This window comes from Fulmarus glacialis, unplaced genomic scaffold (assembly GCF_000690835.1).
Source record: "Fulmarus glacialis isolate BGI_N327 unplaced genomic scaffold, ASM69083v1 scaffold15103, whole genome shotgun sequence".
Lineage (NCBI taxonomy): Eukaryota > Metazoa > Chordata > Aves > Procellariiformes > Procellariidae > Fulmarus > Fulmarus glacialis.
This window is the reverse complement of record NW_009202416.1, coordinates 25521-53038: the sequence shown is the minus strand read 5'-3', so window position 1 is coordinate 53038 and position 27518 is coordinate 25521. Positions and strand designations below refer to the sequence as shown.

At 39.0% G+C, this 27518-nt stretch overlaps 1 protein-coding gene across 1 annotated transcript in view; it reads right to left on the bottom strand.

The window, feature by feature from the left end:
* LOC104074221 (cAMP-dependent protein kinase type I-beta regulatory subunit) overlaps positions 1–27518 on the bottom strand; it is a gene marked incomplete at its 5' end in the record, with an annotated part of 81095 nt that overhangs the window by 28472 nt on the left and 25105 nt on the right. Inside the window, 3 exons of the mRNA XM_009574276.1 lie at positions 3142–3300; positions 12022–12068; positions 12823–12884. Coding sequence (XP_009572571.1) covers positions 3142–3300; positions 12022–12068; positions 12823–12884 — 268 coding nt within the window. The remainder of the gene's footprint in view (positions 1–3141; positions 3301–12021; positions 12069–12822; positions 12885–27518) is intronic.

Sequence of the window (27518 nt, the reverse complement as noted above, 5' to 3'; positions counted from 1 at the left end):
TTGTGACAGGCTAAATAATAAATAGATGACAAGTGTAACTAAAAGCCAGCAGGAACTTTTTGCATCAGGCTTGGTCGATCCAAAAAAAGGAAAACCCAAACTCCCAAACCTCCTGAGATGCATTTTACTCATACCATAAACCAGTCAGGATCAATGAGACACATAAGTGGGGAAAATGGCACCAAGCAGAAATAAAAACTAGAAATTACTAAATGCGAAGCAAAGAACCATAACAGAGCCTGCAAGGAGAAATGAGGTAGAGAGTCAAGTGTCTTGTGACAGGATAAAATCTTTTTGGCAAGTGTGGATCTGAAGGCATGGTTTGCAAATAAATATTTACAACTTGAATAAAATTTCAACACTAGACTAAGAAACATGAGGCCGGTCATGGCCTGGAAGGAATGCAGACGAAAGAAAAAACTATGTCAGGTTATGGAGGGGCTTTATCTGACTACAGAAAAAAAAACGTATCTTTGGGAGAAAAAGGTCATTGATCCCTTGGACAAAAGTATTTGCAAACAGAAAAAGAAAAAAAATGCTCCCTCAGTTTTAAAATCATCTTACATTTAAATATATCATATATTTAAAAAGATACACTAAGCATTACTACCTCTTATTTAAAGGCAAAAGCATTTCTATATCCAAAATATCCAGCAGCTTTCTAAAAACATAAGGTTAGAGGCTAAATGGCAGGAAACCGTGTTTCTGGGACTTGAAAGGCAGCTACTACTGCATCTTGAAACTGAGTATAGTAAAACCAGTTGTGTAATGGTGGAGTTAGTTTCAAGTATGAAATGCAGCCACTGAAACATGATGTAATTAATTCTTGGGCTTGAAGAAATGTTCAGAGAGCCACTATAACCTGCCCCCACACGAATGCACAGACAGGTGTCTCATTTCACCTACAGCAAAGAAATTATCCACGCTGCACCTACAAATAAATGAAAAGATGACAGAATTCATGTAGCCTGGTTGGGTAAATTGCATTCACCATGGACAGCACTTAAAATTGGACATTTTCTATACCTGCAGCAATGAATTCACCATGCTACCTGAAATATTTCCTATCTAAGTATTGGGAATATCATAATTACACTGTCTGGGTATCTAATGTAATGCAACAGACCACCAATTTTTAATGGCCCCAACTGTAAAAAAAACACAAAAGAGAGAGGGAGAGAAAAAACCTCCATGTTAAGTTAAAGGTCTCATCAACTGCAGAAACTGAGCTTGCTAGGTAAGGTACAGTGGTCACTAGTTCAGAGAATATGTAAATTAATTTGAAAAGCACTTAGCACTACACTAGAATCAAATAGAAGTATACCCATAATATTCAAGTTGTATGTATGGCTAAAGCTAGCATTAAAACCACAGTCTTTTCCACTTGGGACTTTAAAGCCTTTTAGTAAAATCCTGTCTCGGCATCAAATATTCATCTTCTGAAGGCTGCTATCAGATGGTAATGGACACATGACCAAACCTGAACTGCCCACAGGGTTGGATGATATTAGGTACCACTATTTTCATCAACGCTAAAACTGAAATTACCTCTAGGCTATGAGGCCTGTTACAATCTTTAGTAGCAAGGTTATAGGCAGCTGTAAAAAGCTATGCTTAAAAAGCCAAGGAATATGTGGCTTGTCCTGACATTTATTTCCCTCCTACATTCCTTCTCTTCTATACCTTGGATTCTTCCTTGCAGCACGCAGGTTCATCGCACCAGTTATCCCAGACACCGCTCCATTGCATGCATGTAGGACATGGGACAAATAAGTTGAGTGTGCCCCTTAAATCTGTTAGGAAATTCTCCTGCTCTATGGTTTAGAAGTACCTTGCAGAAAGGTCTCAGTTACTACTGCCTGCTTCCCTGCACTGAGAAGTATTCAAAAACTATTCATCCTGCTTATCCACAAGAGAAAATATAGTATGCTTCTCATCATTATTCCTCTATTTTGTCTTGGAGTGATCAGGCTGCATATTTTGGGATAGAGTATATTTCCATCAGATGTTCTCTCTAGATGTCAGTGTGATGCTCCTTTATGTGATACAGAACTCAGTCCATGAAATGCGGAGTGAAAAACAGCGACGTTTCATACAGACATCCAACAGTCATCACACAGTATAAATAAAGACCACTCTTACACTCTGTTGCTTAAGAACTAATCATTTAAGAGTAAAATCTACTCAATTCTTTTGCTAATTTTTCTGTTATCCATGACATCCACTGGAAATATAGATGATCTCAAAATGCATACTCCTTTATTATTCTGAGAACATAGTGTAATTTCCTTCAGATCAGAATGAAACAACGCAGTTTTTAGAGTCAAGCCCTATTGAGAAAGAAGCTTTACATAGAGTTATCTGTCTGTTAATTATCTAAAAGAAAGGAATATTTTATGGAGAAGGAAAAAATATGCACATGGACATTGGAAACAAACTCATTAAAAAAGTTATGACATTGCTAAAGTTAATTATGTGTCAAAATTTCCATTATAAACTCACCACTTGAGAAACCACAGCAAATCCATAAGCTAGCACACACCCCAGGTGCCCAGAAGGTCTGTTGAGCTTTGCTGCAGAGATCAGGGAGTTTGAAAGGAGCAGAGCAATGAATCACTAGCAGGGACTCTGCAGCTACCATCCTATGATACATGTGGCTGTGTGCTGGCTAACGAAGATGGAGGGCACAGTCCAACTGATACTTTTTTTTTTTTGCGGAGCTGGATTTGCCTTGTATTGCCTGCCCTAAAGAATATAATACAAGTTCAGACAAAGACCTCAGAGGCAAGGGGTAGTGCTGAAAGACATTTTGAGTTTCACGATGAGAAGGAGAGGATTTGCATAGCTTCGGTGGGTAACGGAGGCCTCCTGAGGTTTTCATTCATGTATAATAGTTATGAATAATGTTATTCAATTGCATTTCTGACTCAGCATCTTTCTGCTGAATCTTGTCCCCTTTTCCTTCAGTTCACTTAATTTAGTTACTCAATGTTATTGTCATGTCTTCTCTCTTTTATATAGAAACACAGACCGCGCAGCCTTCTATCATCAGTGTACTCTGAACACAGAATAGAAGTGCTAGTACTGCAGGAGAAAGTAAAATTATCAACTCCATAAACAAGCCCTTCTCCATAAACTTACCATTAAAATGCGTCTGTAGCTGTCTCTGTCGATGCCCCAGAGCTTGAGATCTGTCTTGGCCTTGACGGTGGCGGCCCGGGGTGTTCCATAGATCAATGCCAGTTCCCCGAAGCTGCCTCCTTCTCCGATGCTGGTGACCCACTCCCCGTTTACATAAACCTACCACAGCACAAGACAAAACGAGAAGCAAAACCAGTTTGGGGACTTAGTTCCAGTTTTCCTCCTACTGTCAGTTACCTAAAAATCTATTAGGAATTTCCTTTCTAATCGCCAATGCTGGGGACACAGAAGGAAAACAAGAGCCTAACGGTTTCCGCAGTCAGTCCCCAAAGAGGGCTACAAACCGCTTTGTGGACAGAATTTCAAGTCGTCTTGCTTCAGTATTTACTGACTGTATTTACTCTCTGAGTTTTCAGCTCCTGTGGTTAACTGGCATCGTGTTTTCCCTCTTGTGTTCAAGGCTCAGACAGTCAACAAGCAGAACTGTCACAACTTTGGCTTTTTATTAACACTGTCAAACTTGAAAGGAAAGAGAGTTGTTGATATGTGTAATGAGGTTTGCTGAAAAGCACCATGGCCATGAAATGAAAAACAGTCAAAAGAGGGAAACATCTTCGCAAAAGGAACATCTTTTTCTTCCCTAAGCCTAGTGCGTCCAACAACCACTTAAATATAACTACTGAGATCTGTTTCTCCCTTAGAGAAGACTACTAAGTGCTTTGGACTTGAGAAGCTATACACAGAATTGTCCTTTGTTTTTAACATCAGCTCTACAGAAGCAGTATTTGACCCACATCGCATTTAGGTAACATATCCTCTCAAAACACAGTACCGATCGATACCACTACCACAATATTTTTCCTGGATGACATCCAATCTGAGAAGAATTCCTACACTTGAGTGCTATGTAAAACCTTCACTGGAGAAAGGAGGACTCGTGCAGGTGCTTTCCACTGGGCTGCATTTTCCTCACTATTCATGGACAATACAGCTCATGAGACATAATAGTGTATTCAAAGACTGGTATGGATTGTGTGTTCTGCAGCTTGCTTGTAGGCTTGCTGCTATAAACCTACGCAATAAACCCTTTTCATTCTGCTAATGTGTCTGTGAGTTTAGAGGGTAGGAAAGGCTGTGTGCGTTTACCCAGTGCAGAATATTTCCCAATCTGTTACAGACCAGTAACACCAGAAATCAACCAGAATGAATTTCCTTTGTTTGGAAGCTCTGTGAAGAAAAATAATAAGAAGAAAATTTTTCAGCAGGAAACTATGGCAAAGGAAAAGACCATAACCTATTACCAATTAGTGAGTAACAGATTAGCAGTTTTTAAAAAATACATGATTTAGAGCTGTGTTCAAGCTGGGCTTGAGAAAAGACGGTGACCAAAATAAATGAACTAGGGTCAAAATTCAACAAACTGTCAGTATTAATTTTACTTCCATCTTCATTTTACAATGAAAAGGCATATTACGAACTACAGCTGGAATCAATCCCAATTTATCTTCCCAATATTCAATTAAGAGCCTATCCAGCTCCCACTGAGGTCAGTGAAACGCTGGTTCAGTAGGAGGTGGATGAGGCCACGGGGCAGTTCAGCTGATCAAGAGACCTCTTGGGTATCAGCTGAAAAGGAGCAGTATTAGCATCACTGCTGAACTCCAGGCAATGTTGGGGCTCTTGGTGTTCCTGGAGCATCTGAGGATTAAGGGGCTGAAACAAAGGGTAAAAATAATCCCAAACAGGCAGGTGGTAGCAGACTGCCAAGAGCGAGCTCAAGCCACAAAAGCTGTTTGTAGCTTCATATCTTCACCATGACAAAATGAATGTCACGTAGGAGAATATCACACGAGAGAATAACAACAGCGTTTCCTTTCAGACTTTTAAACTCACCGCAGAACGAAAATCTCACAGAACATTGAATCTACTTTTGATTCTCCTCACAATGAAAAAAATGAAAGCAAAAAAGTTTTTAAAAAGCCAGGCAAAACCAAGCACTTTCCTGGTGAAACAAGCAGGTAATACTGTGACTCCTGGATCTTTTTTGTGAGAAAAGCAGAAGAAATGGATGAACAAAATCAGGATTCTGAAAGGCTTGTAACATAATGAGAATGCATGAAAATTTTTAAATTCAATTAATCCAAAATTGTCTAGATGTGTATTTGAATGTAGGGATACCTCCTTTCTGTAGGGATTTCACCAGATGGACCCAGGGTTTGTTAAAGTAATTCATGTTCTCAGTAAAGTCTCTGGGATGATGGGGAAAACCTAATAATTTCAATGAGTTTTGGACCACATCCTGAATGTCAGCAGATATTGCATCCTTGACTCTTTTTCAGCACACCAAAAACATACGTGTTTCTATATGCTCTTTTGTTGAAAAGCACAGGTTTTGTTATTGCAGAAGAGGTGGTGTGGTAAAATGATTTGTTAATGCAACGGCAGTTTCATTAAGCAACATAAACCAGGGTCTGAAGTATAAGCAGGAAATAAACTCATTCCAACATGTATAATTTTAAGCAGTACGGTGACATTTCTTGTTAAAGCAGTATGCATAATATGACTGCAGCCCAGAGAGGGGAATTACGCTGGTAAAACTCAAGGTAGAGCAAGTGAAGGATGGACATTTACTGTTTAACAGTTGTTATAAAGAGAAGCTACTACTAAACTGCTCTAAGACTTCTTTAATTTTGCTGTTCTTACTTCACAAGACTCCCCAAAACATATTTGACATCTCGCCTGTAAACAGTTTATCAAATGGCCATTCCTCCACCCCAAGGGTGTCAGGTTTAAAGTACTCTGAGGTGAAACCAAATCACTGATCTGACAGTCTTTGGACCCAGCATTCACTCCCCCAATAAAAATGCCATTTCCAATATCAATCTCCAAAAGAGGAAACAGCTTGAGAATAACTGTTGTTTTCTAGGAGGAAAACTATTGCACTTTATTCTCTGCAAAGGCCTAAATCAACAATCAACCTTTGTCTTCACAATGAAGTTAAAGTGCATTGATGGCATGTTACAAAGCCATTCTGCCCTTTAATAGAGAGTTCAGCTCCACTATGAATGCCTTTAAAATAGATTTTAAAAAAAGAGGTAGAAAGGAAAGTAGCTCTGTTTGTAAGGTGTGGGAAGTAAAGCTATTTTAGGCGCAGAACAGCTTATGAAAGCCAATGTTACATGGCAGCAGCTCAGATGATCTCTGTCTTTATCCTAAAAAATGCTGGGCTGAGGTTTTGGCTCAGGCAGTTTTAGGCATTTGCGAAGTCTCACAAAAGTGGCAAGTACATTACATGAATTATTCCTAATTGTTACTTGACCTGCCGATCACAGCTCCGTAATAGCTGGAACTTTCTTCTTTCATGCAGCTGAAGAGGAATGTAGAACTGCAGATGCCCAAATATAATCAAGCCATCAGGACCACCTACTTTCCACAGATAAAAAGTACTTTAGATTTTTATTGTTTTCCATCATGTAGTATAAGCACTGCAATTTTGGGGGGCTTGAACACCACACAACTTGGTTCACTTCATTTTTTTTTTTAGGAGGCGAATGGGAAAAATCTCCTGTGAACATCAGCAATTCCCTTCTTCATAGGCTGCGATATACATACACACTAACTGCGAGAGAAAATGCAGTGAGTCACACAATGCTCAATGCAATAGGAATGCATCTTGTCCTAACTCATGTTGTCTAGAGAAGCAGAAAGTAACCTTACCATGAGCAGTAATAGAGACATTTTAATTTGAAGGCAGGATATGAGCATCCATCTCTGAGCTTCATTGGAGTGAATTTACCTTTACTTTAATTTTGTATTGCTGATTTCAAGTTAACTTTTAGCATTGTTTTTGCTGCCACTTTGTGATCTATGTGGACAATCTAATTTGTTCCAGGCATTGCAAGTTTTAGATCTTAAACCCCCTCCCTCGGATCTGTTTGTAATAATTTGTGCTTTGTGTCTTGTCAAGCCTTAATATTTGTTACCCAAAAATGAAGATGAGGCTTATTTATTCTTGGAAAAATAAGCAAGTCTTAGACATGAAGGGTATTTATATGTGGGTAGTTTTCTCAAATAAAGCCAGTGTTTTATTTGTAGTATGAATGTGCTTTTCTTAAATATAAATATACGAAATTGGAGACTGCCTTGAGAATCCTTAAAAATTCAAGCTGAAAAACTCTAAACTTTAAAATGTTCTGTTTCAAATTTCAAAAAGCATCCTTCTGAAATTAGAAAGAACATTAATGATGGAAAAATTCAAACAAAAAGCAATCTATGAAATCTAACCATAAAATATAACTAGCTCTAAAATGCAACAGTATTCTCATATAAACCACCATGTAATTTTCATCTTTGTACATACAAATTAGACAGTTTGTATATACAAATAAGGGCCTCAAGAAGAATTGGCCTACAATCAAAAGATAATCTTATCTATTGTCCACAACATTCATGTATAGCTCCACATATAGATTTATACAGTAAATACAGAACCTATTTAAGAAAAAACACTGAAAAGTTTTCATTTTGATTTTCACTATGCTATAGTTTGGCTGCTGTTGTTTTACAAGAAGAAAACCTGAGAATGACTGTAGAGAAAGTTGCTGTGACATTAAATAGAATAGGAAGTTGTTGGGTCTAAAAAAAATACATCTGTTTTAAAAGGGTAGTTGACGGTGCTTTTTAAAGTAAAAAATGTGAGGTTATAAGATTAAAATAATAAACAGGAAGTTTTTATATTTAGAAATATGGATTAGAGATTTTTGCAAGACACATACTTTAGCAGGTACTTTCAACATCTTTACTGGAAACTATAATTTAAGCTCTGCCAGCTACTTTTTGGCATACATTCACATTTGTCTGAGCAGAAAAGCTTCCGGTAGACAATTGACCTCTAAGACTTCAAACTTCATGCCATCATCTACCTAGTGTAAATTTTATCCATCTGCAGGGCCAGGTCATGAGTTAACAATTCTCCTCAACTCTGAACAGCTAAAGAGGAAGACTGTGACTGATAACGCTGTAACATCTTTTCCCATTCAATGCCTGCTTTGGTCGAAGTATATCTGTTTGTAGTACCCAGTGTATGACAGGAAAAAAACAGGTTCTCCAAGACATACCTCTTTCTGATTTCTAAAAACTTTTCTTTTAAGTATGAAAATTTGTGCCCTTCTCCCTAGGCCCACAGTCCATGTTGAGTGTGATTGCCAACTGAAGGGCATTGCATCTTCTTTGGAGTCCATAGTAATACCAGGAAGGAAACATACAGATATTTTATTCTATGGATATGCTAACAGGGCTTGTTTATACCCTAAGAAAGTGTAAGAGTTGAGGATAAAGTGTTATTATATTTTAAAATATTTTATTTTACTTCTAATTTGACTCAGATTATTTCTAAGGAAAAATATTAGGATGCTCTTTCTTACTCTTCGGGGTGCCTATGCCGAAACTTTAACAGTAAATTACTTTTAAATGTTGGGGTTTTTTTAAATTCAAAACATCACACGCTGCTTTTGTTATTTTGGCTTTGGTTCTGTTTGGTTTTGGTTGCATGGTTGATAAATTATATTTTTTTTTTTACTTTTACTATGACTTTCTTCCAGGAGATGGCAATTTTATGATGGCAGCTGTGACCTCCATTACATGTATCTTTGCATGTGTATGGAAAACCTGGGTGCTTATCAGTCATGATGTTCTCAGACTAAATTGCTCCTTGAATCCAACAGTCCTGGTATACCTGCCACTTCTGTGCAGACCAGGGAAATGATGAAAGCAGATAGCCTGGCCAGGGGTTAAAAGCCTCCATGCAGAAGCCAACGCCAGCTGAACTAGGCAGAAAATGGCTTGAGGCTTTAAGTCCCGGGGTCAATTGTCTACTTTCCAAGTTGCTTTTTTTCTTAGAGAAGGGTGGAAGCATGCCAAAAAACTATCTGGCAAGGCTTAAATGAACTGCAGCTCGCTTACTAGCGGTCTGGATTTTCTTCAGACAATAAGGATTTTAGCATTGCTGCCCAGAAAGTGGAAGAACTCTTTTCTGGGGAGCACTATATACGGTGTGATAGTGCACACCCATGAGATCTGGGAGCTGCTGCCTTATACAGGAACAAGTTTTTCTGCACTAACTGCCCTGGTACAGGCTTTACTCTGGGGGGGCGGAATGGGCTTCCCAGCCAAGGCAGTCACCACAGGTAACTTCTGCAGCTACCAGGGTGTAGTTCCAACTTGCTCTCAGATGAGCAAACGTTTCTTGTGCCTTCCACAGTATCTTGCAAAGGAATTCAGTGTGTGTTTTGGCTGAAGATATAGGAAAGTCTTAGGAAGGAGAGAGCACCCATCTGAGGAAATGGGGACAGGAGCGGTAAGGTGCAGCAGGATGAAGGAAGGGGATGCTGAAGGGGAACAGCATGAGAGCTGGTCACAGAGTTTTGCAAAACTTAGAGGGTGAGGAGCTTCTGGAATAAGCTCAGTCCAAATGACGTCTCTTAAGTCTTGTTAGGATGCATTTGTCCCACAGGTCATGTCAGAAAACTGTCCATACGTGTGTCTGAGAAGTGTCAGGATGACATTATTGTGGATCTGTCCATTTTGATCTGTCCTAGCAGCTATAGGCTGATTTTGGCAATTAGGGGAGTAGGGATCAAGAATGCTCATGAAAGTGAAGTTGCAATCTACTCGAAGAAACCCAGTTATTTCATTCATTCCTCAGAAAATCTGCTGTTGCGAGTCTCAAAGACAAGGCAGGAAAAATGTATATCCTATATCATACATAACTGACTGGAGGACTGCAAACTACTCGGAATACAAAGAAAACTTCTGCCTTCAACTCTAACAGCATAAAACAAAGCTGTGCACTATGCTCTTCGTTTAGCAAAACAGTGAGTCTCACTGAAGTCAACAGAATTGCTCAGGTGCTTAAAGGCCCACCGGTGCTTATGTAGCTTGTCAAATCAGCAGTCTGGGATAAAATTTTCAAAAACACCTATACAGTTTAAGAGCCTACGTGTAATTGCATTGCAGTGGCGCTGAGGCCATTTAGTCATTGTGGTAGTTTTTCAAATTTTACCCCAAATCCTATCTCAGAAACCTCAAAGGCCATTGAAATGTTCTGGGAAATAAAAGATTATTCTGCATAAGACTTTAATGAACTCAAGAAACCATCAATGAAAAATGATCTGAACACTTGTCTCTTCTTGGGCTATTTGTGGTCAAGATAAAAGAATTTCAACTTTCCATAAAAAAACAAGGAGAACTTCTTATATACAAGTAACACGATGCAATAAAGTGGTTTCTGAGAAGATACCAGGATATACCTGGGAAGGGAACTAAGATGCCATCTTACCCGACAGAGAATAGAGCAACTAGTGCTCTAAACAAGTCCTTCTCAACGTTTGCAGGGCTATGGCCACCTTGGCCATTAGTGGCAACCACCAGTTACAGAAAATCCACAAACCATTTTTTTTTTTTAGCAAGCAGATACAAAGCTAGCTAGGCCCTGGACATTTATTTTCCCCATTTTGTCACTGCTTTGTAAGAGCAATATGTGCATATGGAAGATTATCTTTTTTGCAATTAATTGCAAGGGTTTTGCAGACTGTTTTCTGGTGTCATTTGGTCCCCCCTATCCCTGAGCCAAACACTGAAGAAAGCTTTCCTACAGGTTTTGAGCGAGGACAAATTATTTTTAAAGAGGATTAATCTATAACTTCAATATGTGCATTTGTGTATGTTTGTGGGTCTGATTCAAAGCCAGTGAACTCATTAAGCTCAGTATCAGATCCGAACCAATTATTTTAAAACTAAATTTTAGCACTGTTCTATAAATATTGCTCTTTTATTTTCTAGCCCTGTGGATGTGGCAATGTTTGCTATTGAGAGGTATGCCTGATAGGAACAGTGAGTCAGACGGATTTCCTGAGGAGCAACTTCCAGAGGCAGAGGCAGCATGTGAGGTTTCTCAGTTCCCAACAATACCAATTAGATGGTCTCCTGACACAAACAGACTGCTATAAAAAATAACTTTCACTAAAATAACTGTATGCCTCCTGCCCGGATTTAAAATAAATCACTTTCTTCTTTAAATATGCCAAACAAAACTCATCTGGGCATCCGAAGAGCAACGTTGCTAATGAGCAAGCCTGTCCTATCCGGTAAGGTGTGTGTAGAAAATTCAGTCGAATGAGGAACTTGTAGCAAAACTGCAAAAGGGTGAGTTTCATACGGGATAAAAATGGTAAGAGGTGAATAGATTGCGATTTGGAAGGCAGGCTCAGAAAGAAGTTTCTTTTCAAAGACTTGCTGATTAAACCACCGCATACTCCTGTATACAGTTCGTGGTCTAACAGATCACTTTACACTTATAATAATTCTTGCTTTATTAATATGCTGCATTGTTCATACATTTGGACCTAATTTTAAAAGCAAATTAAGGTTTCTAAGATGAAACTTGCTGCCTCAGGCTGTATCTCTATTTGGGGGGAAAAAAAAAAAACACATGAGCTAAGCTAACTGATTAAAGAAAATATTTTCCTTATGGTTGATCTGAACCCTCGGGTGCATTCCAGCATGGTGGCCTGCTCTGCCAAAGACTGCACACCTCCAGGTGTGGTTAGGGTTCTAAAGATAATGTCATTTGCTTGGTTTTGATACCATATTTTCCTGCTTGGAATGGACAAATAAGCTAGGATGTAAAACATGCCAATTATAAAATTATGCACAAATGACTTAACACAACAAAAGCAAAGTAATGAAACCAATCCTGTGAAATCTATTTCAAGAAGAAAGGAGACAGAACCACAGCACATGGATGGAGAGACCTGTGTGCCAGAGCATACAATTTTATTATGCAGCTTCAAAATAAATATTACACTGTAAGAGCGTACTTACATCCACCTCGCCTTGGTCAATCACATAGAAGTTGTCTCCTTCATCACCTGGAAGCAAAATACAAAAGGTGATTGTTTCCTGAAGGTCTGCTAAACTATTCAATTATTTCCTGTTTCCATATTTAATCCTGTACATATTTGCACAGGTTTGTACACCAGATTACTTACAGAGAGGTTAATTTTCTGAAACATCCTTGCCTATTTGCCTTCATAAATCAAACTATTGCTATGATTTCTTCCTATTAATATCTTTCAATTGCATTAATTTATCTCTTTTGATTGATTCAACACTTCATTCAGTGTAAACACACAAGAGGCTTTAATATAGCCTGAGGGTAATGAAGTCCTCCACAACACACTGCAGGCACGCAGGTAAGTTGCCAAGTGCGATAACTACGATACAGCACACTGAGGTGTTGAATATTCCCAACAACCATAAAAATATTTTCCATCTCTAATTACTCTCAGCTAGCCTGTGCCACCCTTATGCATTCTGAGCTATGCTTTACTTCCTGACTATCTTCAGGTAAGGAATGAACATTTTAGTTTGAAGTGCTATTTATCTATATTTAACTGTAGTACTTTGAAACCCTGGAGATCTGCCAGTTTGGTTTTATAGGCGATCTCTGCACATGTAGCAAAAGACCTGCATCCATGAACTTATGATATAGCTGCACACTCAGAAGCTTTTGGAAAATGGTTATTCTTCCCCTTAAGCCAAGAGGGTGAAATCTCAAACGGAGAGATGAGAATTGTGCAATCTTAGCAAACATACAAGGGAAAAAACGAGGGGAAGAATTACCCTGTTGTATGACTGTTTCTCCTGCGATGTGTGTGACAGGGAACATGGCATCGAATATGTCACTGGAAAAGAAAAGAAACATTTATTAATGAATCAGACCTATTTCTTATCTAGCCAGTAGACCTACCTTCATTATTTCATTTAGCCTTCATTAATAGATTTTGCAGAAAAAGAAAAGGAAAATGTTAGTTGTAACTGGAAAGTGAGCCCCTGCTTGGCAAGAAATCAAAATAACTAGTTTGGCACAAGCTATGGTTTAAAACTAAGTGAGACCGTGATTCAGTGCATGCTATTTTGAACGAACTCCTGAATTATATGCATATAGGCCACTTCTTATAGCACTGCGCAAACTAGCCAGCTTGAGTATTTTATTGTCTAAGCAGACAGATTTCAGATTTTCAGCTGCGATCGGTATGTGTCACAGCAGTAATTGCTAGATGCCTAAACGGGAGCTCTCCTCTTCTGAACATCTGGCCTCGTATTTACAAGCAAAACCTGTTCCACAATACAGAGCACATTTGGAAAGGTAGATGGCTCTAAATTAATGTAGCGTAAGAGCTGGCAAGAGATTGCATTCACAGTGCAGAAGAGGCCAAACTCTGAAAACTTTAGTGAGTTACTTGTGAGAAGGGAATTTGACCAATGCTACAGAAACACCGAAGCTGCAGAAGAGCCTTGTGCTCATTAATCATCGCTGAATTACACACCTTACTGTGGTCTCCAGCATACTGTCACATATCCTTAAAAGGCCAGGCAAAGCAGTGAGGACGGGAACGCACCCTGCACCAACACTTTGGGCAACTTGCCCAAATCCAGTCCTTTGTTTATTGAGGGAGACAGCAGGCTCCCTGGAGCCAGGGCTTCCTTTCCCCACATCAGATTTTGGGGAACTTATTTTCAGAAGTATGAACCACACCGAGATGGGCGCTCCCCACCTCTCTTCCCCTTCCTATGCATCAGTCTCAAGGGCTAAAGGAAATAGCTCCCCAACACAAACAAAAGGCAGCAAGGAGGAATTGTTAACTAGTCTCTTCCCTGGTCTGATCTAGGAATGGTCCATCCAGGGACCACCGATGACAGCAGCGAGACGAAAAACTTCAGCCTAGAATGGAGCAAAGTCCTCACAATCGTAATGGAGCGCAAACAGTGAAGAAACCTAAAATTTTCATCAAAATAGCCAGAAGATCAGCAAACAAACCCATGCTACATTTCAGTGCCTTATATGGGAAATGCATATTGTAAAATACCATTATTAGCTTATTTCCTGTTCAACTGTTCCAGAATTTATTCAGGCTCATTTCTAGGAAATGTTTCACTCCTAAGTTCAAATTGGTCATGTCTTTCCTCTTCAGCAGCCAGAATGTTTTTGCTCAGTATCGCACCTCTGCATCAGCACCACTTGCAGGAGAACTGGGAGATTTCAAACCAGGTACCTCCTGCTGCCCCACAGTACCTGCATGATATGCTTAGCCCGTGACCTATAATAATATGATATATTTTACCCGTGTTGTTTCATCAGGCCCACCCTGTGCTATTGCTACTCACATTCAGGAAATACCTCCACTACCGGTAAAAAGACTGCTCAGAGACTCTAAGGAGAAACCTCTTCCTCACCTCATTCTGAGCACCAATGCAAAGATCTATAATAAATTATTCTGAAAAGTATATGGACTGTATTCTTAAATCCACTAAACTCATTTTTAATGATCTTAAACGGGCTCAGCGTTTCTCCAGTTCAAGGGACTTCTCTGGTGCAGGCTGTGGAGCTGCCTCAGTGCCCTCAGCCTCAAAGAAATGGGAGCTGAGGTTCACATGGGATGGGGGAAAGTACTGCGATGGTAGGCGCCAAACTGGAATGAATCAAAATGGGAAGTGATCGAGGGACCTGTTCTAACTGTTCTTCAGTAGCTCTGGGACTTGGAAATTTGGTATGACAGAGGCTCATTTGCCTCCCCGTGGTTTCCCCTTGGCTGTGCCTGGGCACCTCACAGAGCTTTAGAAACTGTCCTGCAGCCTGCAGAAGATTTACCAGAGGAAAAGGCACTCCGCATGACAAAGATGAAAGTCTTCAATGTGATACATCCAAAAATAGACACAACACTGTGAATATCAATAACCAAACCAAAATGTGACTGTTTGAACAAACTTCGAAATTTTTTTTTTTAATAGAAATACAGAGGAAATAACTACCCACAGTTTCAGCCTTTCATCTTTGTTTTAAGGCTGTATTTTATTTATAACTTAACAATTGACTGTACAAACAGTGCCCTATAAATTATGTATAGCACTGCATCCTTCTCTAAAATGTTCCACATCTCATTCCTACAACACCTTTTAGTTTTATCAAAAAACCTCTTTAAAACCCACAAACTTTCAGCTGATGGTGAAATGAACCCAAAGTCTATTAGCAGCAACAGCAGTTTTACACTAATATTGTGCTCCCTAGAATATCAGTGTAAATATTCTAGTACCGCATTTATGATGTGTTTCAGCAAACTCTCCATCTTATTAGACCAAAACTTGGATTTTTAAAGAGACCTTTGAAGGACATGTCATCAAACATTAGCCTAAAGCGCATATAAACACACAGACACACAAGGTACCCAAAGTCATGGTGATGTTGATTTACAAAGTGAAACAAGGGCATGTCTTTGATAAATAAATGCAAGTGACTGGAAACAAGTCATCATGTTTCTTTTCTACTAGGGAACTATTGTTCTTAATTGATGTGGTTAGGCCAAGATCTCTCACAGCGATTAGTAAGTCAGAGTGCTTCTGCTTTTGGATGCTCAAGTTGAGATTCATTAAATAGACTCAGATCTCAGATGATACGGATCAGCAGGCAGCCTCAAAGTTTCTCAACCTACAAGTCTAGCAGCCAAAAACTGGGACATTCAGAATGTCCCAGACCAAAGAAAACGACCCTTCTGGAAGTTACCATTTCCTAAAGTACCAAATGCTTAAGGTCCCTGTATGAAATCTGGCTTTTGATTTAATTCAGACTAAGTGTAGAATCTGTTTTGAAAATTTTCATATTCTCTTTATTCGCAGTGTCTGAAATAAATACAAAAATGTCCCAAGGATCAACATGCTAAAATACTTCGAAAATTTGAAAAATTTCTTCCTGACCTAAGCCAAAATCTGAAACTACAATAAGCAGACATATTTTCCACCTCCCCAATAAACGTCTTATGCTCCATATGCAGGTTCAGCCATGTGTCCGGGGTCTGTACTATGTAGAGAAAACAAGTAAATCTTTAAATACCGAATTACTTAAGAAGTGGCACTCGCTAAAGGCATAAATAATATGGCCAGGGCCAAAAATATGGCCTTTTGTTTTTCTCCTGTACCATGCACCTGTTTTTAAGTCATTCAAAATCACCCTCTGACCATTACGGTAAAAAAACCGCTTACAAATACAGTGCTGTAACCATCTCACCATCAAGCAAAGACTGTAGCCACGTTCTTCTACAGCTCTGCAAAAGTAGGTAGTTGTATTTCTTGGGTTTGAAGCTTTTGTTAAATAATTAGCACCAGACACACACATACAGATTCCTAACAACCAAAATTTCTTTCAAACACAAGCAGGTTTTATTCCAGTGTAAACAGAAAGCCAGAAAATCAGTAGTTAAGTCTTCACCCAATGCTGAACTACCATGATTTCATCTTCTGTCTGAGCTGCAGCACCAAGAACACAGCAGCCTCTGTCTTCTGCCCCCACACCAGCTATTTAACTGTTGACACCGACCGCACTAGCAATGCTGTGCGCTGAATTGATAGGGAAAGGGTTTGATTTTTTTGCCAGGATTTTTATGATTGTGCTGTAAACGAGAACTGCTCAGAGGGATTTCCTTATTTTGTTGAAAATGTATCATTTGTCCTGTTTCCAGATGACTTATTCAGGTGATGGAAGAAGAAAATAGGGCACCAGTTCTGCTATTTCAGCTGTTGTTCCATGAGACTGCAACCACGAGAGATGCACTGCACCCAGCGCATCCCGGGTTCAGCATCAATACTCAGAGGGCTCTTTCTCATCCTCTCCAAAGCCAAAGCTTTTGACAGGCTTTGCAATTTTTTCACAGCTTCCCTACCTACTTCCTGAAGGTCTGTATCTGGTTACTCATGGCATTTGGAGTCAAACATTTATTCCATATATCAGAAGGTGTCAAGGGCAATTTTTGGCTTGGAAGTGTAGTTGCAGGTGGGACTGTATGTACCTGAATATCCACATTTGGATCCAGAGGGAGACGCTAGCAGGACATTACTAATGTTTTCCAGGGGGATTTCTGCACGTTTAATTCTTTGTAACTTTTTGATAGTATCATTCAAAAACAAATTACAAGAAAAGATTGAGAGCAGCATAGAACATACAGAGAGCAGTTAACTAGTCTAACAAAGTGAAACCAAGAAATGCGTTTAGACATGAAATCTCCATCTATTCAATCAAAAAATACCATCTGTCTTCTTAGGGAATATCAAAATTTAAAAGACTTTTTTAAAAAGGTCAAAGATATCAAAGGCTTGCAGCAAGTTTTAACACATAAAGTGTCTTCCATGAGTGTACAGGAGAATTGCAAACAACTGCGATCAGACCTGAAATCACAGGGGCTGATCCTCTGCTGTCTGTCATCTGTAATGACTTCTGGCCACCTGTCCAGGTTGAGCCAATTCCCTTTTCGTGCAAAGAAGGAAAACTCCACTCGAATCAGTGAGACTGCAGCTATTTAGACCAGCAAAGAGTCTATCAGAGTGACTGCAAACTAAATATGATGAAACACTTCAGTGATTTAATTCAGTAGCATTTTATAGACCCCATTTGCCAAGATGCAAATGACTGTGCTAAGAGGAAGCCAGTAGAGAGGGCAGGCCCAAGGGGTTCTCTTTCTCACGAGAAAAAGTGAGTGATAAAAATAAATCATCTCATCTGCTTTTACACCGAGGCTGCTTGGAGTTGACGTAGAATATGAGATAGACAAAAAAAAAATGTGCGCTGTACGTAATATAGCACTGGCAATGGGCAACAGAGAAGAAGCCTGTTAAAACAAAACGAGAGAAGGATTCCAAGCACTTTCAGAACCAGACCATGGCAATGGCCAAAATAGGGAAACTATGTAAGACAATTTATCAGTTTCACAATCAGATTTCTTTCCAGCCCTTGCTGTGCTGAATGCATTGCAGGAAAGGAAAAATGGAAGAGACGAAATGTATACGTGTTAGGCAAAAATGGAAAATCCTCGTTATACCTGCAGGTTATAATTTGTCAGAGTTCAATCAGAACAATTTCATTGTGCAGGCAGACTCAGAAAGCCTTCAGTGTGTGCACTATACAGAGTTTTTTCTTCTTTTGCTATCTCTCTAGCAAGACAAAGCAAGCCCTGTATTGTTGAGGATAGCTTTAAAAGATATGTGGCTGCTCTGGCATAATTCAACAAATGACATGCAACGTTTTCTCGGAGTGAGGCTGCCCTCGCAGGAGGATTCCAGTGTTTTAAACCTTTCCTACTTACGTACCTTTAAAGTTTAGTAAACATAGTTGATAGTAACTCTGCCCTTCTTTAGCTATAGCTCTTGTATCTGGGTACTATTTTAAGATTTCTAAAGTTGGGGGGGGGGTGTTCTCTTCTTGTGTATGTCTAATATTTTCTTATGATTCATTTCCTGAAAAGATAACAACTTTCTAGCAATTGTTCTAACAACCACTCCTCCTGCTCTGTAAGGATGAAGAGCACAGAATTTAAACCAGACGACTGGCTTCAATTAACAACTATGTAGTGAAGGAATAAATGCAGTACTTTACCACTGAATAAAATGCGAGGGTCTACGTTATGTGTGAGTATAAGGCTTCGATCCACACTGCTTGTTCCTAGGAACACTGCATGTCATTGCTGATGTACAATACTGAAACCACCTAGAAACAATTACTATTATTTACTGACTATTGAGATAAAAGCAATGCACACAGGTAAAATAAAAGATTCCTTTTTAGAGGTATTTAAAACTGACAGCCTGGAGCTTACAATTGCTATAATCAAATACGCGGTGTCACAAGCATGTACCTAAGAGGGAGACTCAGTACCGAAGCCTTAATGAAAGCATTACCCATCTACTTATGTTTTTTTTTTCCTGTTAGAACAGTAACAAATTAATTACAGCAGCATAAAAAGCTATTAACAATTGAGAATATTTAATTACTTCAGTACAATGGCCAATGTTTAGGTATTACAATTAAGCCATATATAAATTCTATTGTAATGACCATATATGTCTTTGAAATCGGACATGAGAAGACATTCTGAATGGCAGGTTAAAATTAAAGTCCATGTCTAATTCCATAACATTTATTAAGTCACAAGTCCATATAATTAACAGGCATGTGAAACAAAAAGAAATAAAAAATTGTTATCTTGTATTTCTGTGAAGTATTTTCATTTTCACTGTTTTATGAAGTCCTTTTATAGGTTCATGGCTTATTACACTGAAAGAATTGAATGAAACTTTATGAGCAGAGCATCAATTCATTTTACAGACTCTATACAACTACGTGTCAATGCTTCACATCCCCTTCAACATGTTAACAATAGCTTTCAAAGAGAAAGAGCATGTGCAGAGACCTTCATCTGGAAAACCATCTGCCATGGCCAAGTGCAACAAGAGGGTGACCCTCTAAAAAGGGGTAAAGCCTTGTGGCTCAAGAGTGACAAGGTCCAGTCCCACACCCTACTCCACTGCTTTCACCTTGGCCTCTTTTCCTCCCTTCTAGCAGACCCAGCTGAACACCAGGCAGCTCTCCAGTCTCTCACTGCAGACCAGTTTCATACATTTTCATAGTTCATAGTTCAAGGACAACTGCAGACTGGCCTGTACCAACAAGAGTGTAGCTAGCAGGTTGAAGGAATTTATTATTTCCCTCTGTTCAGCCCTTGTAAGACAGCCTGGAGTACCATGTCCTGTTTTGGGCTCCCCCATACAAGAAAGACTTTGACAAACTGGAGCCAGTCCACAGTGGCCACCAAAATGGTCCAAGGCCTGGAGCACAGAGCAGATGCAGAGAGGGTGGGAGAACTGTGTTTATTCTTTTACGAAAAGAAGATCGGGGAGATCTTATTGCTGTCTATAAGTGCTTAATGGGAGGGTGTAGAGAAGACAGAGCCAGACTCTTCTTAGAGCCGCACAGCAGAAGGATGTTAAGGCAACAGGCACAAATGGGAACAGAGGAAATTCCCATCTGATATAAAGAAAAAAATTTCACTATGAGGGTGGTCAAATACTGGAAGAGGGGCCCAGGGAAAGGGGGTTGTTTCAAAACTCAACTGGGCAAGGCTCTTGGTTAGAGCAGCCAACTCTGACCGGACCTGCTTTGAGCAGAAGGTCGGAGTAGGGATGTCTGGAAGCCCCTTCCACCCACCGGGAGCCCAGGGTTTGGCACCGAGCTTCTCCCAGTGGGAGAGATGAGGTGGTCCTGCGCTCAGCCGCAGACACCGGGGAGGCGGGGGAGCATGAGTCAGGAGGCCAGCTGGAGGAAATCCCATGCATAATGCATGGAAAATATGTTCTCTGTGTACTGATGTAGGAATATCTGCGCGCTTCTGCGTGAATAATTGCAATGAGACTGTACCCCAACTTCGCATCACTAATAGCACCGCTCACCAACAAAGTCTGTGCATATGGTAACATGTTTTTTGGGGGGAGAAAAACAGTCTGCTGAAACTGAATATTCCTGTGGAAAATGGCTGATGCCATTTCCCATTTAAAATGGTTTAAAAGTTTCGAAACCATCTAAATGTTCTACTGTGGTATCTTCAGAGGATCTACTTTTCACTATGAAATTACTTCAAAATTAAGTTTTTTAGTAAAAGGTTAAAATCAAAATAAGGCATTGTTGAAAACGATATTTCATCTGAACTTAATCATATTTGTTTGCTTGTTTTCTGTGTGTGAGCATTCTCAGGATTTTCATCTTGGAACTAAGATTCAAGATGGGGGAAAAATTTAAATGCCAAAAGGAAAACAAACAAGCAAAAAGAAACCCCAGAGAAACTTGGGTCAATAACATACACTTCCTATTTGGTTACGATGTACAAATATACATATACACATATCGAGAAACACACATACTAGACTGCACAGGCTTCTTTCTGTTTTAGTAGGTACAGGATAGTGATTAGGAACTCCTTCCTTAGCCAGCAGCCAACGGACTCTAATGCAAAGGTAGAGACATTTATGGAGGTTATATACTGTAAGAATACAGCATTGTTGCAAGCATACTCTACTGAAGCTTTTACTTTGAGAAAGCTCGAAATCCATTATTATTAGAAGCACAGAAGGGCACTGTAACGAAGTCAAAGGCGTTATTTGTATGTGTTGGCATTGTAGAAGTGACCCGGAGAAACGCTTAGCACAATGACAAACCATGTACTTCTGACAAAGTGGGCCAAATTCATCCCTGGCGTCACCGAAACAAGGTCGGTGTATTTGAGCTGACTAAAGAGAAGGATGGCCCCTTAAGTTCACAGATGAGTATATATGATTTACATTTTCCATGCAATTAATTACTTGCCATTTTCTCAAACATTCTGGAAAAGCAATGGCAGATACCACACTGAAAAAATAAGTATTTTAACTTAATAGCCAAACTAAAATTGCTTCTGGTGGGACAGAAACACACCACCACAAGAATAATTATCATCTCCAAAACAAGTCTCTCTTGTTACTAATGTGAAGCAAATTCCACCAGTGAAAAAGGGTGACCATAACAAAGTTCCCATATTTGAACAATTTATTCCTTCTGGTACTTTTAAATCTCTTCACTCTTTAATGTCAAGCTCCCTCTTCTGGACTATCCCACTGAAGCTAGAGAGTCACTACTTATCCTTACTTTAGTAATGAGGTAATACAGCTAAAAAAGTCCTTGGTAAATGGCACTGATACAGATCGCTAATCACCGTGTCCCAATTTCATGGTTACTACAGCTGATGTTCTTTGAAAATATAATAGTATATGCTGAGATTTGAAGAGCTCCCAGAGGTTTGCAGTTATAAATGCACTATTATACAATCTCTTCATCATGTATACGATGGAGGAGATGTCCCTCAACATAGGGACACAGAACATATATCCCTAGGGATATCCCTATATAGGGATATAGGACATTATTTTAAAAAATGAACTAAGATAAATTGTGTTTCACATGTACATAAGTAAGTATGAACAAACCCATGCTATGTACATTACCTTACTGTTCACATTACGCAGTGAAGAGAAATACCTCCGCCACAACAGTAATAGCATTTTTTGATTTGCCTTTGAGATTGAGATGGAGGACATTCTTTCATGAAAATGAAATTATATATATTTATGTTTTCTTGCATCCCTATGATTAGCAAACTGTTGACAGAGAAAGTTTTATTCTAATAATTCACCTGATCTTCCTATTCTGAGCACGTCTACAAACAAACTGTTGTGGTTGTGGAACTTGGACATGAACACAATATTCATCTACTTCCATTATTTTCTTTTCTTTTACTTTTTTTTTTTGCACTCTGTGCAAGAATCACTTCTAACAGTTTACTACAAATATGGGAAAATTAAATTGTATTTGATAATTATGATCGTTCCTTCGAATCATATACTTACTGCTCCTACGCACTATTTTTATGACTACTGCTTCTGCACCTAGAAAAAAGGCTTGAGTGCCACAAGACAGCACCTGGCAACTATATCAGCGCAAAAATAGATAAGAATTATCAAGTATTAGGTTAAAAACTTTTCCCTTCCATGCCTGGTGGCCCTTGCCATTAACATAAAAATCAGGATACTGCAAGAATGGTAAAGATACTAATGCTAAAGAATGACAAGATGCTCAATATAAATGCAGTTAGAGGGGTTTTATATCATGTTCATGTAAAATAGTTTTGTATATATCAGGAAACTCCTAGGGTAATTCTGGTAATATGTATATCAATACGTAGTGCCACTGGAAAAGCTCCGAAGTGATTAGAGACTGAAGCCAAGGCTCTGCAGAGTTGTAGTTCCCAAGTCACTCAGCGGCGTGCCTGCTGCGAGTCAGAGGAACGCATGCTGCAACTAATCAAGCAGTGTTTGACATGCGTCTCCTCTGGCTGACAAGCACATAACATACAGCTGCAAGCATCTCCCACATCTTGCTTAATTAATTTCCATCCTTGTTGTGTGCTCCCACACCTGGAGATATCAAACAGCTGTGTGTAATAAAAACATTTTAACCTGTGTTAGTGGATAGAATTCAATTTAGTTCATAATTGGATCAGTAAATGAAATCATTATAAAATAGCTGATAAAGGTTCCCTAGAATGAGTCAGAATTATTTTTTAAAAGTGTGTAAATCTAGTGTTAAATAGCTGATGAATAAAATTCATAGCTGACACAAAACCACATGTCCACAAGCACTTGCTTTTCTATTTGCATATCTATTATAGCTTAGAGACATGTGCAAACTCATACACCCACACATTTTCCTTATGTTTTCCCTAAGTTTATCATTACTCCCCTTCATCTCTGATTCACAGCATTTCTGAGATAGAATCTTTTACAATAACATGAACTAGAGATAAAATTTCCCTAGACAATAAATACTTCTTTTGTAGGAGCTTTTTAGTGAACTATCGCAATTAAGCAGCTTCATTTTTTACAGCTCCACTAATTCAAAGAAGGAGAAAATGGAGATCGATCAGATCAGATGATACATGCATTTTTTCTTAAGTGATCTGTATTTGCAGGGATCTGAAGGACAGGGAGCTTTTTAAGCATGAAGAGCTGTTTAAATCTATAGATGTACAAACACAGACCTAAGGGCACGCTTTCTTCATACCTATATAAATAAATTCAGACGCAGTTACATTGCTTTGTTCCGTCTTTCTTAGTAATTTTCTTTCCGAATCTTCACTAACCACTAAAATGTACATCAAAGACATCCTGAAGACACCCAGCAGTATTACTGGCAGCAACACCTGCTACTTCGAACCTCACAGCACTAATTCCCTAGCAGTTTGCTGTGTTTTATAAAACCTGCCTAGCAAACATGGCACTAAACTCTTTCTCCTGCATTTTGCTGCAAACATTAAAAAAATCAAGAGTGCCCAACATTGAATTCTGCAATGTAATGTGCATGGGTCTACTTTTATCTCTCCACGGTGATAGCAAATCTGGATATCTCAGCTATGTTAGGCTTTCATTACCATTGCTGGGATGGGAGAGAGGAAAAAGCAGTGTTGTATATGCCTTCCTGCATATCTGCAGTACATTTTTTAAATGCCTGGTTGAAAGGGAACATGAAGAATTCATCAGGCAGGCTGCTGGATCAGTATTAACGCAGACGTTTGTGGTCACTCTTAGTCCAAACCTTCAAACACCTTTTGCTTGGCTCTGTTAACTCCATTAACTCTGCTTTCACACCGGTATCCCTTTTAAGCAATTTCTCAGCATGAAGAATTGTATTTTATGGCATTAAATAAACGAGGACAAACTCAGCCCCAAAACAAATTGCAAAAAAACTTGCAGGAATACATTATCACACGACTCGTGTTGCTTCCTCCCAACTAAATAACCCTCCTGGTTCACAGATTTCTGTTTAATTTGGCCTCTGGCATGACAGAAAGGAATTTTTTGCCCATTTACACAACTCTATGAATCAAACGTTGACAACAGTAAGCTGTTCTTCAGTCTGACTTAGAGGCACGCACCGAAAAACAGCCAAGTGCTGTGCTTGCTCTATCAGGTCTCACGCATAAACCAGCTATGATATGGCCTGTAGCATACAAATCCTTCTGAAAAAAAAAATGCTTCACGGTTCCTTCTCTCAAAGACTTGATGTATCAGCAGGTATAATTGCTCCGGATCTTGAATCCTGGCTGGGTACGCTGCTGTGCTGCTCCAACACGGGCACCTTAACATACTCTGTAAGCTGAGCACTGATTTACATTAGGTTTAAAAAATAGTTTAAAAATATAGAAGATTTTGCTGTTTAAGAAACATCTCTCCACTGGCTTAAATATGTTTTTAATGTAGGGCAAGCAGGCTTTATCTGTGTTGATATGAAATTCCAAAATACAATAAAGAAATGAAGCAGAAATTTCTATACTAAAGCCCACTTAAAAATAAATCCAATTAAAGGGAATAAATAGGACAAGAGAACAACTAATTCCTTGTCTTTGCTTCTCTTCAAGGAATATTCACATAAATCCCCGGTCTGACATTTATGCTGTTTCATGTGACAGGGATCAGAATTCTCCACAGCACAATGTTTTTAAACCATTTACCCCGACAGCACCTTCCTAAGGAATAATAGAAACCTCTCCACGTTCACAGTACATTTTCTATAGGCTCACAAAGGGTTTAACCCTGCAAGCTTTTATCCATGTGAACAGTCAGCACTCATACTTGAAATAAAAGGAGTAATTTAATGAAAAGGGGGTAGTAGAATCAGGGATTTGGAGTGAGAACATTCTGGGAAGAACATCTCTCTTATCTGTGCTGGTGAAGTGGCTTGTAATCACGAGCATTGTATATGTGCTTTGTAATGCAATAATAATAATAACAAGGAAAATTTTGAGCTCAGTGCCTGAATTAAGTAACTGTCCTGGATCCTGTAAAAATCTTGCCTTCAGGCTGCTTTATTTTAAAGAGAGGGTTTCACAACTTGTGGACCCACATCATATGCTTCCTTTACATGTTCCTGTGGCCAGAGAAGGTGGAAGAAAGTCATAGGTATTTAAAACCCACTTTGCATCTCACTTTTTAGGGGGAGGACGTCAGGAGGGACCCCACCCATGACTGAATGGCTCAAGATAACATTTAGATGCGATGCTCATGAGGCAGCAAAGGGCAATGTCTGTGCCTGTTTAGGGGTGACAGTCTGGAGAGACTCACAAAGCAATGCTCCAGACTTTGGGACACTTCAGTTTGAATCTAGACTGAGATGTTATCACACCAAGTCAATGCAATTTAAAAAGAAAACTTTACTAAGAACACTGCAGAGAAATTTCATCTTGGTGAGGGTCAAAAGAGAGGGGAGGAGGAAGGCGGCAAAAAGTTTCTTAAATAAAGGAGATAAAGATGGCAGGAGATAAAAAGGTCAGACTAGGTGGTCTAAAGGTCCCTGCTAACCCTAAACTCAGTGACAGATACAGAAAAGCAAACACTTGACCTCAGGAAGATTTGCTTGTACAAAGAAAGTCTTGAAAAAAGACCAGAAAAGAGCCAGCTATCAAAGCAATGCTTATACCCTGGTAGTAGGTAAATGCATGATGAACCGCACAAATATACACTGGTACGATGGGCTACCTCCCTCTCCATTTGAAATAGCAACATGCACTCACATTCCTGAGATTCTCCTCAAAAAACGTACTGCATGCTTTCTGCAACACCTCAACGGTAATATCAGAGGTTATTAAAAAAATCTTAAATGAATAAACAGATCTGAAAAATAAACTACCAATGTGCCACAGGATTTGTAACATTAAGTTGACTTTAAAAAATAGACTAATACATGCAAAGGTCACTAAAATATTTATATTAATGACGGAGCTGAACACTAAGCAGATATTGACTTCTGTTAAGGTGAACCTCAAGATTTATTGGCCTAAGAGGTAAACATTGACTGAGATAAATCCAAGGTCAATATTTACTACCAAGGACAATAAATCTTGGTGGCCCATGAAACATGAAATAAATAAATAAATATATATATATATATACATTCATAGACACAAGTATATCTACAGATAGTTACACAAATTATTTGGAAGAATGATCATCAGCATCATTTTTTACAGCATATTTTCTTAATTATGCTAGAAAGAACCAATGAACAATTATGCACCAGTGTTAGATACATCTATTTGCATATCTCAGCACTGATGATATCTAAGTGTGACATTTCTGCCTCTCCAAGTGATTCCCTTTGCCCACTGAGCTGAGTGAAAGGTTTCTAAGACACAAAGGGAAGTCAGGACCTTAAGCGCAAATTAGCTGCCTTATTTCCATCTTAGCATGAGAACCCATGCTTGTAACTTAAGAAGCAGAGTTACATACAGCAAAGTAGTCTGAATAATTGTCAAACTCTGCACTTATCAGCCAGAAAGATTTCTGATGAAGCACTTCTGAATTCAATGCACCTTCATCTAAGGTCAAGTTTCTTCCCAGGCAAGGCAAGCGCAGGAGGGGAACACGTGGATATTCTGGAAGTGTTTTAACAAGAGGCACTTTTACTGTAGTTGTGGTCAATTTTGAATGAGCTCAGAACAAAGATGTATCAATCAAACTGAGCAAAATAAATAAATAAAAGCATTGGATGACTTTCAGAGTTATAGGCTTTTTCCTTGAACTAGAAAAGCAAATAAATTTAACAGGAGTGCTGACAAAAGTAGACCTTCTTCCTCCAAACAGCATACAAGATCTAAGCCAAAAGGAAACAGATGACTTTTTGTGTTTGTAGGAAGTGATTAGAGAAGATAGAACTTAATTTATTAAGATGGGAGATGGTGATTCTTTTGTTGACTTTTCAGGTCAAGTGTTAAAACCTTCTGCAAATAAGGCAGTAGATACTCTACAACTAAGCCTTAATGGTTCAGGAGACTGGGCTTTTTTGATACTCTAGGTTTTTCTTGTTCTTTGAACAATTGTTTTGGAAAGTCAAGCAAGAGAAATTTGCAGTCCTTACT